The 16,327-nt window shown below is 31.7% G+C and overlaps 1 protein-coding gene across 1 annotated transcript; it reads right to left on the reverse strand.

Annotated features, from left to right (window-relative positions):
• Positions 1-5,111: 5,111 nt before the first annotated feature.
• On the reverse strand, positions 5,112-9,457 carry LOC134696623 (uncharacterized). The gene is made up of 4 exons (XM_063558493.1): positions 9,346-9,457; positions 7,719-7,835; positions 6,498-6,658; positions 5,112-5,552 (listed from the first exon to the last, which is right to left on the reverse strand). Exons 2-4 carry the CDS (start codon positions 7,760-7,762, stop codon positions 5,221-5,223), a joined length of 537 nt encoding a protein of 178 aa, XP_063414563.1. The 5' UTR covers positions 7,763-7,835; positions 9,346-9,457; the 3' UTR covers positions 5,112-5,220.
• Between the last annotated feature and the right edge of the window lie 6,870 nt (positions 9,458-16,327).

Below are 16,327 nucleotides of genomic sequence, written 5' to 3' on the forward strand. Positions count from 1 at the left end.
CGAAAAATGTCTTAATTGGTGGGTAGAATGGTCTTCTCGGATCCTGTTGTCATGGAATGCACAGAGTGAGTGAAAATTATAAGAGGAATGTGACAAAATCCTATGTATGAAGGTCTGATTGATATTCAAAATATTGTAAAAGATTATCTGGGACCGCTTGGATTACAGTACACTTCCAGGTCTTTCAACTTCTTTAGAAATACATGCAGATAGTTATAATGTTTACACATTACTATATTTACCATGAGAAAGCTAAATATGCTAGATATTTGACTGCTGGTTTGACGAGATGATTTAAACGATAAATGTTATTCTTGATAACAAAACAGAATGATAGAATCGTTAAATGCCTAAGGAAGAGATAGCTTTCAGACAATGCTTTGATTATATCAAAAGAAAAGATAGGGTCGCCGTAGTTCTTTTCCGGCTAATATTCAAAATAGCAAAATTTAAAGTTTAAAAAAAAATTAAAAGCAACCAAAAAAAATCAACATTTTCAAAAATATTAATATTTATAAATTATGTTATAGATAATGCATATTTTAAGGTTTTTCTTGTCGTAGAACACACCGAGGGGTGTCAGGATTGATCAAATGAAAGACCGACCGGAGGGAGGTCTTTCTTTGAACAATCCTGACAACCCGAGGTGTGTTCTACGACAAGAAAAACCTTAAAATATGTATTATCTGACTTATATACCGTCAAAAAATACTATTTTATAAAGATTTGTAAAATTTAGTATCCTTGTTTACCGACAACACAAAAGTGGGATATTCCTTTCTAATGCGTTCAGGCTTTAATACGCCCTGCGGCTCATTCAAAATGTGAAATAAAACTCACTAAATAATTTAGATATAAACCTTTTAAAAATTGTTATCCATACACAATACAAATATTACTGTAACTGCATGAAGTAAGACACAAATGTATTGTTACCATCCGATAACGGTGTATGACAAATACAAGACACATTGTAAGTTATTTATTGTATCACTTAGCTTATGGAAAAGGGGGAGGGAGTATGTTTTTGTTATGTTATTTCTATCGCGGAAAAGTTGTTATTTATTTAACCAGTTTACTTGAATCGAATGAAAAATTCAGAAAGATTGTCTTTCGAATAGCAATACATTTTATTAAAAGATAATCAGGATAAAATTATATCCCCTCCGCACCCGACCCTTTCGTGAGTTACGTTTATGTTATTCAATAGAATATAAGATTATTTTATTAGTTGATCATTTGATAGAGTAAAAGGTATACATAAATTTTTAAAAGTTACGAACTTACACAAAGACGAATATAAATACATGTAGGTCACAGTATGATTTCCTATTCAGTGTGTATCGTTCTGAACATGCATGAAATATTTGCCACTGGACGTTAAACAATCAACCTATTCAGTTTGACTCAACAAGATCCTCAAAATCTTACACACGAATATGTTAAATCTGGATTGATTTTATGAAAGTCTACATTAAAATTCATCGGACCTATATGATAATGTTTCTTTATTATAGCGATAAATCAACAAAACTTCACGTTATTTGTTTCTAAAATTAAATTGCGGGTCTTCAATGACGGTTTCTTTTACATCTATCATCGGTTGAACTTTAGAAAATAAATTTCCAAAACGGCAACAAAAAACTCTTAGACGAATAAAATTTTGAAGTAAATCATAGATTGCATGTTTATCAAGGAAAATAATGACCTTACACAGGTCATTATTTTATGCCTTGGAGCATATACCATTGAAAGATGGTATCGTCCGGGTTGATTCTGAAAAAGAATGACCTGACGTTCTGAAAGAAAATAACTTCATATAGGTATATAAATTCTTATAAATTGGTTCTTTTAAATGAAAATTCACATTATACATCTGCATTCCTGCATCAAATTTTGCTAACTTGATAGAAAATCTGGACCTTTGGTTGTCTGTTTTTTTACAATTAAAGATGGAGGAAGACACCCAAACCACCTTAATTTCATTAAATTGATAAATTTAACAACACTTACTGTTATTTTGATGATATTGGGCCATTCCAGTTAATATCTGCTAAAGGGAGATGGATGGTCCTTTCTGAGGGGTGTAAAATTTATACATCTTAGGGGTGAAATTTTAGGTTTTTCATCTGACACTTACACTTATTCGCAAAATTTCTGAGGGTCTTGTAGCAGTAAATAATTTAAAATAATTACATCTTAAGGGTTACAAAAAATACCTATTTCAGATCTTAGGGGTGTTTTGGAATGTAGACAGTTTCGTATCATGCATTATCTGGTATTGTATTTAAAATTCTGATGGGTACAATCCTTGCAATAAAAATTTATGTTGGTCAATTTTTCCCATGAAAGCCGACCCACCAAATATGAACAGAATCTCCAAATCTTATAGGTCTTAATTTATAGATCCGATAGGTAGTTTTTCATGATGTTTTTTTTTTTTGATAGGTATGAAAAAAAATCTCCCCATCCATCCCCACCTGTTAGAAATTAACTGGAATGGCCCATTTGTTCGTTTAACAATGTTTAATGATCAAGAAGCCTCTTAATATACTGGTGTAGATTACCCAAAATAACATTCTTTATATAAACCAATTTCTTACAGCAATGCATGTTCTTCTCTAAATTAAGAAAAAAAAAACAGTTTTACACCGGGAGGATTTTTTTTTCATATTTCTTATTTTCCTCTTTCGTTAGGTGATGTTCCTCTAGCACAATATTGTCTGTAGTGACGTTTAACTGTAGCTGAAAAAGAATTCCAACCGGCATGTCGCAATTGCATGATGATGTTGTTAGCTAAGCCTGGAATTGTCGATACGAGCCGGGTAAACTTATCGATTCATTAGATATAATATCAGAAAAAACTACTTATTCATCTTATTTAATTAAATTGTTGAATATTGTTTTATTGGTATGCCTTTTGATTTTGTTATCAGTAAATCAAAACCATACTAACTTTTACACATAATATGCGATTTCTTGACACTACAATATGTAGATTCCTATATATTGTCATTGCATAAGTTAGCGGTTTTCATTTGACTGTTAATGATATCTTTACACTAAATTATTTATATGTTATATATGTTATAAATTTGAGAATGGAAATAGGGAATGTGTCAAAGAGACAACAACCCAACCGTAGAAAAAAAACTACAGCAGAAGGTCACCAACAGGTCTTCATACAACTATTTATACCACTGGGTTGATGCCACTGTTGGTGGACATTTCGTTTCCGAGGGTATCACCAGCCAAGTAGTCAACACTTTGGTGTTGTTGACATGAATATCAATAACGTGGTCATTTTTATAAATTTCCTGTTTACAAAACATTGAATTTGTCGAAAAACTAAGGATTTTTTTTTTATCCCAGGCATAAATTACCTTAGCCGTATTTGGCACAATTTTTTTGGCATTTTGGATCCCAAATGCAATTCAATTTCGTACTTGTTTGGCTTTATAAATATTTTGATGTGCACGTCACTGATTAGTCTTATGTCGACAAAACGCGCTTCTGGCATACTAAATTATAATCCTGGTACATTTGAGAACTATTGGATGAACACTGATTGATATTTTAGTCTTTAATAGATGAATTTTGAATAAGTTGTTATTTGCTTTGAACTTGCTCTCCGTAACTGTGAGTATTTTCGGATCTGTACTTATTATTTGTGAGGATATTGCCATGTACACTCTGTGTTTTTGTAAGTTAGTTTTCTTCTTTGTATCGATCTGTCGAGTTATTCTATAGTTTGGTCTTATATTGTGATTTGACACTACTGTACCATTTAATCAATAATAGATAAAGTTCATATAGTTCATAATCAAAGGTACCAGGATTTTAGTCTAGCTCAATACGCCAGACGCGCGTTTCGTCTACACTAGACTCATAATTCCAAAACAGCTGTGTCAAATACGGCTATGGTAATCCATTCTGTGGATAAGAAAAATGTAATCTTTAGTTTTTCGAAAAGTTCCAAGTTTTGCAACAATATATTGTGATTAAAAACTTGCTGAATGGCGGTCATATGTGTGCTGAATTCACCGTTCCCCCAAAAGGTATTTTCAGTGTCTATAAACACCTACTATAACGTATAAATGTTATATAATGACTTTATTACGATGTTTTTTTTATGGGTTCAGTGTAAAGACGTCATAAACAGCCAGGGAAAACGTGATGTGCAATGCCAAGTTACAGGTATCGACAGATTGAAGATCCATGAGTATGTATATGTATATAACATACTAGTTATATTTAGTTAGCTTTTAATTTACTGATATCAAAATCAATATTTATAAAAAAAAAAATATATATTCAATGATCTTATTACAGTGTTTAATAGGTAACCTTTTAGAAGTTTATTTAATGGAGCGACAAGTTTACATGGATCATTTCTAAACGGACACGATTAACAACATTTCCGTAAAAATGAGGATGTGCTATCGCGTTTGAAATAAGTTTTCTACAGCTACAGCCAAACTTCAAAACCGAATCTTTATATCGATGGAAAATTTTGGTAAAGATTTTAAGTAATTCATGGTAACGATATCCCTGGTTTGATAATTTACCAGTAATACATAGATTGCGTTCATTAAACTCAAAAACGGCACAACAGACACGTGCATAGCGAACAAGCTGTGAAATATAAACACCGTAAGATGGTGCCAAAGGAACATCACCATCTAAAAATGGAAAATTAACAACAGGGAACGAGAAGTCGTCTCTTTTGTCGTACATTTTTGTGTGGAGTTTTCCGTTTACAATCGAAATATCTAAATCTAGGAAAGGACAGTTATTACCGAATACATTTGATTTATTTAAAGTAAGTTCATTGAGATAAATTTCAGCAGTATATTGAAAAAATTCTTGATTATTTAACGAAAAAATATCATCAAGATTACAGTAAATGTTGTTGAATTTATCATGATCAATTAAATGCAATTTCGACGGGTCTTTACTGAGTTCATCCATTCATCTAATATTTACGCTTCCGTTGAAAACTTTATTGTAAACTATAGACATTGTCATACATAATTGTTTTTATGATATCTTTATTTGTAGTGGCAGTATACGCAGTTATTATGCTTTAATCACAAATCAGAAAAAAAACATTAAATTTAAAAGTTGATTTTATTCAAGTTTATAATTAAAACAGAAAACAAATGCGCAGAGTACAAATTTAAAAACGCTAGTAACTACAACTGTATACACACGTTATTCCTATATGATGTCTTTGTATGCTGGCGGATTTTCTTTGGGTATAGATGTTGTATCGTCTGCTAAATTAGTTACAGCGCCGTTATGTACGTCAACTACTGTGTGTGTTCTTGGATCAGAGGAAACATTCAGTTTGGCAGCTGTATTTCGATTTATAATATCTTCGTATGCTGGTGGATTCAAAGTGGGAGTATATGCTGTATCGTTTGGAAAATTAGTCTCACTGTCATTACCGGAGGTAGCATTGGCAAGACTTTTCCAACCATTTCGACATCCAGTCTGTGTCTCAGGATTTGAGATAATAGCAGGTGAATTCCCATTGTCATGGTACAAACCTGATGTAAGAATTGTTTAGCATGATTATTTGTTGGTATACACATTCAAAATATCAAATGAGTAGATTTGGCGAAGTAAGTCTTTATATTTGAAAACCACTGACAAAAACTAAGATCTATTAAGTTCATAAATTTTGTGATGGTTTAAGATTAAATAAAATGACTATACATAAATTCAAAATTAAGACCCTGTTCAAGGCAGACAATACACGCATTATTTGATGGACTTTATGGTATTGAAACGTAGTACAAATAGATGTCACCCGTGCTTACAAATGACACAATAAACAAATTAATTAACGAAACTTTCGTGCTTCAATTGCAATGCAGATTCTACTTTATCAATTTAAACAACAGTTGTTATTCTATAGGATAATGGCAGTGAATACGGTTGTTAAACATTATATGCCTCTCACAGTAAATAATCCAATACAGATCGTAATTTGTATGTTTGCATCAACGTTTGCATAGTATTTACTTTTTCGAAATTGTTTTCCTCGAAACTGTTTTTGGCTTGGTTTGAATGATTGCCTTGTTTCGACTTGTTTTTCTTCTTTCACATCGTAATTTCCCAATTAAGTGTTAAACTGCAATCAGTAAAATAATTGACGCTTGTAGCGCAAACAGTATCTGTTATTATAATTTTCGGGGGAAATAGGCCTAGGGGGACACACTTTATATGAAATTCACTTACACATACATGCAATTTGAAATATTCAGATCTTGAATTACTGATTATAAACGATTATCGTTTGGTCGCGTAATATATTATACTATAAATGTTATCTATTTAGCTACACCAGAAGTGCATTTTGAAAATAAGCATGTCATCAATGCAGCTTGAGACCATTTTTGTTGTTGGTAAAATCAAACCTTGAGCAATATTTTACTTGGTGTTTAAGCCACAAAATAACCTTAAAGTATATCCAAATACGAACATCTTACCAATAATACGATATTGTAGCTGTTCATTGGTTAATTGTGAGGTCCTTGATTGTTGAAAGCGTCTGATATTTTTTAGTTTCTTTGCATTTTTGTTTCTCATATAGTATCGACAGCAAGACAGGCAACATGAAATGGTAACTGCAAAAGGCAAAACAATTGCCCTGAAACGAAATACAATATAAAAAGAAGATGTGGTATGATTGCCATGAGACAACTATCCACAAAAGACCAAAATAACGCAAACATTAACAATTATAGGTCACTGTACGGCCTTCAACACTGAGCAAAGCCCATATCGCATATAGTCAGATAAAAAAGGCCCCGATAAGACAATGTAAAACAATTCAAGCGAGAAAACTAACGGCCTTATTTTTGTAAAAAAATGAAGTATATTATTTGTATACAACAAACTTAATATCAAAATAAAAATAATGTTTCTGAAACATTTATTTATAGTTTTAATAGGACTACCGTAGTTCAAATGTACCTCTCTGTGAAAATAATCAGATACAAAAGATGTGACATTATTTCATTTCTTCTATAGCGTCTAAATAGTATTCACTGTCTCATATATCTTTTTCCGAAAATTATAGCCTTTTATTCCATGATACAATGCATCAAAACTATTTTATGAGAATATGTTTGTCAATTACTCACATGCAGACACACGTTAACAAAAGCTGGTGCTTCGCAGTGAAAAAAAGTAGTACAATCCAGTTCAAAACAACTGGTTTTTTTATTAAAATCTTTTGCGTTAATCGAATTAAATATTTAATACATATGGTGTGTCCGAAACGCTTTTGGGATTTACAAAAATCTAAGCATTAGAAACCAACGAATTTGTTAATTCGCTGCAACTTCAAAAGCTATACGTCTAACCAAAAATCAAAAACGGCAAATGTATGTAAGTAGATATAAGAAGCTGATTATGAGTGCCTATTAGACAACTCTCTATCCAAGTCACGATTTATAAAAATAAACCAAAATAGGTCAAAGTACGGTCTTAAACACGGAGCCCCTGCTCACAGCAAACATCAAACTCGGTCAGCTTAGCTCAATGAGGTTTGGGTGCCTGTAATGCGTAAATACAATACCAGCCTCTTTTTATCTAGTTTTACTAATTAATAGTAATAAACGGAGTTGGTTTTTCTATCTAATAAAATTCTAGCTTGATACCAAAAAACATATTTAATCAATTTTAATGTTTTACTCGTTCCTTACGCAATAGCTCCAGAATTTGTTTCCGTCTCATTAGAGTTATCCATTAAATATGCGTGTATCCAATTTCCTGTTTTCCCTCTAGTATATCTTGAAAAATCTCTTGACAGTGTCGGTTTTCTGAAATCAAGAATTTCATATTTCAGTTTACAAATGTATGGCGTTTTTCAATCGATATCTTTCACAAAAATAAATTCAACAACGACAACGAAGGTGAAATAAAAGCCATTGGTGGTATTGAAGTTCAAATACTACGACATGAGATAAACGCAAGGTAAATCATGCGTTTCACATGTGAATTTACAAACAAAATGCGTTTTTCAATTGATATCTTCCACACAAAAAAAACATAGGCGGAAATAAAAATGACCTTTGTTAGCCTTATAACATAAGTTCTAAGAAATGAGATACATTTAAAGTAAGTATAGTTGATATGTATAAACAACATGTTAACTGTCAGAAAAAAACAAAATTCAAAATATACATAAATAAACAATGACTGTTTAGAGTTTTGATAAGTCACTACCAAAATTTTCCTATATGTATTAGTAAATACATAATTGCCAAACACCTGACGTATGTGTAATGATTGTTATTGAAATCATCGACGTGGTCCAAGAATTGTATACATCCCAAGAGTACAGTTAAAAAAATAATATATCTGTGAATATCATATATCTCCCCAACAGAGGCGTAGTTTAAATCAGCTGTATTTACAAAGTGCAACCTAAAATATTATTAAAGGCAAAAAGGTGATGGAAGCGCAATGATTTTAAACTGCATTATTCAGCAGGACATTCCTTAAAACAAAACAAAAAGAACAATGGTGTAGTTGATACGACAGTTTATTGATTACACTTAATAATTGATCATTGGAAGGTTGGTTGAATTTGAGGACATCATTACACCACAACGTAATAGTAAAACATTATAATACTGAATAACGTTCAAAGCACATGATCGTTTGGAGAGGTTTATCGTGAGACCCGAATCTACCAAAAATCTATAAACCGTCATGACAATAAAACCAACAAGTCAACAATAATTAAATCAGTATAAAACAAAATAACTGAAATACAAAAGGAATGCAACACTAAACGAAAACAGAAGGGCAATCAATGAACAAAAGGCAAACCGATGAACAGATAACACACAAAAGCGACATACAATAAGACATATACATGATATACATGTAACATTAAAAAACTCAAAATAAATAAGAAACATATATTCTAAAAAAAACAGGGGCAGTGCTCGTGGGAGAACAGAACTTGCTTCTTGAAATCAATTTTATTTAAATTTTATACATGAGGCATTCGCCTCAATGTAGTTACGGCCCTGTTGAATAAAAGTCAGGTTAGTGTTCCTTAGACAATAGACCTCAAGTTGAATGAAACCAAATTTCAGACATTTCAAGTTCAAGTATATCTAAAAAACATTTATAAATTTATTAGTAAAAGATTTGGGAAGTGACTCTTTTTTGTTGAAAAAATATGAATTTTATGACGAATCTAGTTCATCCCATACTTTTGGAAAATATTTATGAAATAGCTTAAAAGACCTGCCGAGTTATTTATTTTTGATACAGTGTAAGTCAGGTTATTTATTTTCAAATTACCACAGAACAAACCATTCATTGTTGTGATTATCAAGGCTGAGTTATTTGTTTTCAAATTCCTCCTCCCTCCTCCGGAATATCAATTGGTCGTCCAAATTGCAGACGTGTGTTTCTAAATCATGCTCATCTCTGTCTAATCCAAATCAGAACATGTAATTTAGTTTTGTAATCATTGTTTTTGTTTTTTTGCTGTACTGTTTTTTTTCTCGTTTTTTTCCTTTTTGTTTAAATTTCTTTGACATCAATCGAACTTCGTTTTTCACGTTTTGTCATGTCGAGGCCATGTGTTGTTTTAAACGGGATATATAGTTTGCTCGTTGTAAATGTTCGTATGGTGACCAAAAGTCGATAAAATGTAATCTTAGGGTTATTATTTTGTTATTTATCTAACATTAAAGAAATAAAAGACGATAACTGAAAGGAAAAGGTATGATAAGGGCCGTTTCTGGCCCCCCTTTTTTCGAGAATTTCAATGCCTGTTATTTTCTTGTTTGAACGTAATACATACACACATGCAAAGAGAGAAAGTAAAATGTCGTGCCAGTAGCTTTTTAACATGTTGCTTCCAGTAGCAGCTACTTCATACATTTCATGTAACCCATTTAATATGTTTATTCAGTATAATGGTAAATAATTTCAACGGGCATTTTATTATTGGGTTACAATGACAGATCTTTCCTTCTTGAAATTATGTATTTGGCGTTTACGTATAAGATTTTTTTAAAGTGTATTTCATACTTGATGATCATAAATACGTTTAAAATCTAAATAGTCGTCTACAAGTATTTGATACCAATACTTCAAGTATTTCGAGAAAGGAGGGAAAAGCTTTTAGTTTTTTTTTGGGTAAAGATGAATATTATTCAAGCAAGCAATAACTGATTGAAAAAAAAAACAGATAATGTTAGCTAGAACAATTTGTTTTATGTTATCTACTGTTAATCAACAAAGCTCTTTTAAATGCGTTTGATGAACTATGCCTAAAATAAAATTACGCCAATTGGATTTCGCTTTTCAATGAAAAATACCTAGTAAGAAAACATATTGCTTTATAATCCAATATAGTACTGACATTAATTATTTAATTAAAATATTCCCTGTAGATGGGTTATACGCCTATACATGTTATATCCCTCACAATCGAAGAAATGGTTGATTATGGTTACAGAATATGTTGGAACAACATTCTTTACCCACAGCCGACCGAGATTGGTATCTTGTGATACATTGCGTTATATTAGGATTACATCTATTGATTAATTAACAACTATTCGAGATGCATATATAAGCCTTATACATTAATAAATACACTAATAAATGCAAGTCTCACTTACCAGATGATGAATAAATCACCAACAAATGTAAAGAAAGTGTTGAAACTATATAACGCTCCATCGCCTTTAACAAGTCTGATAATTACAGGAAGTTTCTTAGGAGGGATTCCATTTTATTTTTACTGCACCAGGAACAGTTCCTGTTATCATATTCTAAAGAAAGGTGTAATACGTAAACAATATCATATTTATAAAAAAAAACTTCATTCTGAATAGGGAGCTTATAAAGGGAATGCATGTAGATTATGTGTAAATATTTGCATAGATATTATTGTAGCCTTTCATAGATGACGTATAGAAATGATGATTTGTCTGATAGTATCAGCTTCTTTCTTTTTAAAAGGAATTGATAAAAAATTAAAGTTAACGACGCCCACACCAGTCTAGGCCTCATACACAATTTAGGTTTTTCCTGATATTGACCTTAGATTTCTTTTCTTCTGTGGTGCTTGTACAATAAACCTGTATTCTAAAGACCTCAAATTAAATCGTTAGTGATATCAGTCATCCATAGCTAAAACGGAAAAACCCGAACTATTATTAAATCAAAACAATGTTTATTTTAAGGTAGTTCGCTTGCTTTTTCCTTTTTTTTTCAAAGGAATTCTATTTTGTCTTGACCTTATTTTGTATGTATGTCCAAACAATGTCTTTTACATATCATATGCACCTTTTATGTACCTTGATTAAACTATACGATGTTTGTGAAGTTAGGAGCTGGCTGCTTATTCGTCGTCCGATAATTTCAATATCAAATGAAAATTTTAAAAACCATGAATAATTCAAAACATTAATTTAAATATTGACTATATTCAGAAAGTTTATATAAATAATTACAACATATTGATATATTTGGCTTCAATAGACAATCGCATAACCTCATACATTACTCACGGGGGGGGGGGGGGGTCTCAACATGGGATTTTGGGTACAGGTGTGCAGCTGGGATTTTAAAAACACCCCCCATTCATATATTGAATAATTGTGAAATCCCTACCTATACATATATTTCACAGCGAAATCATAACCCATTCATATATTTATGACCCATTGATATATCACAATCGGTCAATTACTACCTATTGATATATTTCCTCGGTAAAATTGCACCCCATTGATATATTTGACGGATCAAAAAAGGGACCCATTCCAGCGGCACATATGTATATACCTTTATATAGGAAGAGACCCCCCCCCCCCCCCCCCCCGTGACATTACTCTTAGTTAAATACAGATATCAGTTTTTCAATCTTAAACGATAGAAATGAAGAAAAAAAATATTACGTGACGAACCCCAAATTCAAAGCAGTAAGTAAATATTTCTCTTCCCAGTTTCTAGTCCTCATCCAAAAATACAAAAATACGGCGATATTGACCTAAAATTTCAGTTTAATTGTACTTGTGCAATAAACCGATATATTGAAAGACATACCATAACATCGTTAACGATAACATTAAATCAAAGTTAAAACTATAACCGAACCCATATTTTCATAAAAACTTAAATGTGTTTATTTTTCAATAGTTTGCTTTCGAATGTTTTTAAAAATAGTCATCTCCTTATGCTTTTGCCTTATTTTGTATGTATTCATACAATGTATGTGGATGTTATAATATGTACAATATATGAATTAGCGCAATAAGTGAAGTAAGACATTAAGGTTAAAACCTAGGCAATACGATAAATGAAGGTATGACATTATTGCAGGCAATAAGTGAAATTCAAGATTTTTGTTTTGTCTTCAACATACACAACATTCAATGAAAATATTCTTGAGCGACGAATTCTGTTTAAATTGTCTTCCAAGTTTTAATATATTCATAAGTTGATATCGTATGTAAAGGGGGGATAAGAGAAATTTAAAAAAACTTGTATTTTTCTAGTGTTTTTGGAAACGCTCGTAAAGAAACAGGTAAATTAATGTCTACAGAGATCGTACATGTATGAAAAGAAATAAATAGTGTTTATCTATAGAGGACAGTAGCATGCCATACGACCAATATTAGGAGTGAATGGTGATACTCTTTGGACTGAGTTGCCCCATATCTCAGTATGCACATCGAAGCTTTCACAAGAATATCTAAGATAGTATGTCATGAAAGATATAAATTAAGATGCATCGACTGTAAACAGTAGTTATAGTAATAAGGTTTAAACTTAAAATTTGTATTGGTATCATTATGAATGTAATTAGAAATACTTTTAATTAAGAAACCAACCTTTATGAAACAGAAACAAAACACACCAAAAAATCACTACTCTTTTATAAGAAGTCAACAAAGTTATTTCTTAATAGTAACAACTGAATATAAAGGAAAAACACCTTATATATTTTTGAATGATTCGAAGGAACTTAGAGTGTCATAGTGTGCGTTATCTTTTAAGAGTTAATAGGTATATCTAATGCATCTTTCATATAAAACAAGAGGCTCTTTTTTCTTCAAAAGCAAAACAAAAATCATTTTCTCCTATGTTCTATTTTAGCAATTGGAGCTATGTTTCTTTACATACAGGGAAATAAAATTTATACTAGATACTCTGAAACTCATTTAGCCTAAGTTTGGCCGAAACTGATACAACAGTTTCAAAGGAGAAGATTTTTTTAAAGTAAGTCAACATGATGAACAAATTGTAAAAAAAAGTCTTTTAAGGGCAATAACTCCTTAAGGGGTCAATTGACAATTTTGGTTAAATCAACTTATTTGTAGATCTTACTTTGCTTAACATTTTTGCTATAAACAGTTTATCTGTATCTATAATAATATTCAAGATAATAACCAAAAACTTCAAAATTTCTTTAAAATCATCATTTCAGGGGCATTATACTGCAATCAGCTAGTTTACTGTACAGATAAAGGTATACGTATAAACGTTAGCTTTATACGTCAATGACCCCAACTGACGTATAAGCCCCGCCTCCTTATTGTATTTCATCAACAACATCACGTCACGACCATGACAACGTAAAGTAACAATGGTCAAACTTTTTTTCAATTTAAACTTTTATGTCTTCAAATTGGTTATTCATATCTCATGTTTATCAAATGTTATTAATTAAGTTCATTTTCCCTTTCTAATTCCTTAATACGCCAATGTCTTACCACCTGGACTACGCTCATAGGGAAATACCCCAAAATGGTACCTCAAGAGGGAAATTCCAAACACTTTTTTTAACAATTTTTGTTACATGTTTTTTTTCATTTTTCTTTTTTTTTTTTGGATTTCAGTATAAAAACAATATACGTACAGTATCTTGAAATATGAAATTTATTTGTATTTGGCACGAAACGGGAAAATGCTCGGTAGAACCTCGCATTTTCCCGTTTCTAAGCCTCATACAAATAAATTTCATATTTCAAGACACTATACGTATATTGTCTGATTATACCTGAAAAACCAGTTACCCAATTGGGCTGAAAATTTCAGGACAGGTAGACCTTGACCTAATACATACTTTAACTTCGTGTCTTATTTGCTCTAAATGCTGGAGTTTTTGAGATATAAGCCAAAAACTGCATTTTACCCTGTGTTTTATTTTTAGCCATGACGGCCATGTTTTTTTTACGAAATAGCAAATAAAGCACAAACTTTATTTTATACACACTACTGATCATTCAGTTGAAGTTTGGTTGTATTTGGTTGAGTAGTTTTAGAGAAGATTTTTACAAATTGTGAAAAATTGTCATTAAAGGACAAAAGCCCCTTAAGGGGTCAATTGATAATGTTGGTCATATTAACTTATTTGTAGATCTTACTTTGCTGATCATTTTTGTTGTTTACAGTTTATCTTTATCTTTAATAATATTCAAGATCATGACCAAAAACTGCAAAATTTTCTTAAAATTACCAATTTTAAAGTGGCAGCAATCCAACAATTGGTTGTTTGATTCATCTGAAAATTTCAGGGCTGATAGATCTTTACCTAATGGACATTTTAACTTCACGTCAGATTTGCTCTAAAAGCTTTCGTTTTTGAGATATAAGCCAAAAACTGCATTTGACCCCTATGTTCTATTTTTAGCAATGGCGACCATGTTTGTTGATAAATCAAAACTTCGGATACAATTTATAAACTAAATACCCTAAGGAACATTCAGTTAAATTTTGGAAGTATTTGGCCTAGTAGTTTCAGAGGAGAAGATTCTTGAAATAGTTTACGACGACAGACGACGAGTACGACAGACGACAGACGACGTACGACGGACGACGACGGACGCCAAGTGATGGCATAAGCTCACTTGGCCCTTCGGGCCAGTTGAGCTAAAAATGTACATAGGATATTTCATTACGAATCACAGACTTAGAAGTAGGTAAATGTATATAAATTCAGTTTGTCATTGATGCTCTTCAGCTTTGTACTTGGTTTTCTAACCATTTTGATTTTGGCGTCACTGATGAGTCTTTTGTAGACGAAACGCGCTTCTGGCATATCAAATTATATTCCAGTTCCTGTTGTTTCATCCGAATAAGGCAGGATTAATTTCCCTTGTAAATGCTTCATTCACTGGTTGTCAAATTCTACTTGAATTAAACAAATATTCGAAGTCTTTTTCAACAACAAGTCAAACAATTACAAATAATAATGGTGATAGTGATTTCAAGTAATAAAATATAACTTACAAGCGGACAAAAGTGTCAAGATTGAAAAAAAGCTATCAAAGGTACCAGGATTATAATTTAGTACGCCAGGACTGCTGAACTGATGATATCCTCAATAAAGGCAACAGTAGTATACCGTTGTTCGCAAGTCATAAATTGATTGGGTGAAAACAAACCAGGAACACAAACTGAAACCGAGTGAAACACATAATCTATAAGAGGGAAACAACGAAATAGCAGAAACACTGATGTGCAACAACAAAAAAAAAGACAATGCAACACACACAGAAACGAACAATACGGTTACAATTGCCATTTTCCTGACTTGGTACATAATATTTTAAGAAACAATGTTGGGTTGAACCTGATTTTTTTGGCTAACAAAACATCGCGTTTTTATAGCAATGCTAAATATCATACTAAAATGACACATTACATGACAGGAATACAATAATAGATACAAAACCATTCAGGACAGAGAAATACACAAATAAACAATGCAAAAGTACATTTCGACTTGCTAACCACAGAATAAAAGCGAGAAGTTTTCTAGCAGCGATGCTGACCAAGTGCCAGAAAGCCTGAAAACCACATTTTACATTCGATTTGTATGACGTACTCATTTTGATAAACCGTCATCTAAAACCCAAATGTTGGAAGCAAATGAACTAAAATTTCCATTTCCGTTTGTCTAGTGTTACCTTTCCATGTTAGTAGAGCCTAGATTTGTAACACAGAATATGGAATATTAGGCATGGGATCAGTATTTAGGGTATTTTTGAATATAAAATGTGTTTTCATCCGTGTGCTACCTCCAATGTTGATCCAATAGAAGGATTTGTCATATAAAGGAACAGCCGAATTCATCTGAGATGAACTTTGGTTACCACTAGACTTCTTTATTTTCATTAAAAAAAGAGATAAAAACAGAGACACTTTATAAATTGTTTGAAATCTATATCCTAGCAACATTTGTCTACAATCACTATCTTCAATATATTTGATTTTCGATATTTTGTGTTTTATCGCCACTTTTAAGCACCGCATAAAGCTATTTCGT

The sequence above is a fragment of the Mytilus trossulus genome, chromosome 14 (assembly GCF_036588685.1).
Source record: "Mytilus trossulus isolate FHL-02 chromosome 14, PNRI_Mtr1.1.1.hap1, whole genome shotgun sequence".
NCBI lineage: Eukaryota > Metazoa > Mollusca > Bivalvia > Mytilida > Mytilidae > Mytilus > Mytilus trossulus.

What these genes read in the sequence shown, in the direction of transcription:
- LOC134696623 (XM_063558493.1), bottom strand. Translation starts at nt 7,762, where the DNA reads ATGGATAACTCTAATGAGACGGAAACAAATTCTGGAGCTATTGC. An exon ending in ACAAATTCTGGAGCTATTGC is followed by an intron (nt 6,659 to 7,718) that starts GTAAGGAACGAG and finishes ATTTCGTTTCAG; the next exon opens with GGCAATTGTTTTGCCTTTTG. An exon ending in GCTACAATATCGTATTATTG is followed by an intron (nt 5,553 to 6,497) that starts GTAAGATGTTCG and finishes TTCTTACATCAG; the next exon opens with GTTTGTACCATGACAATGGG.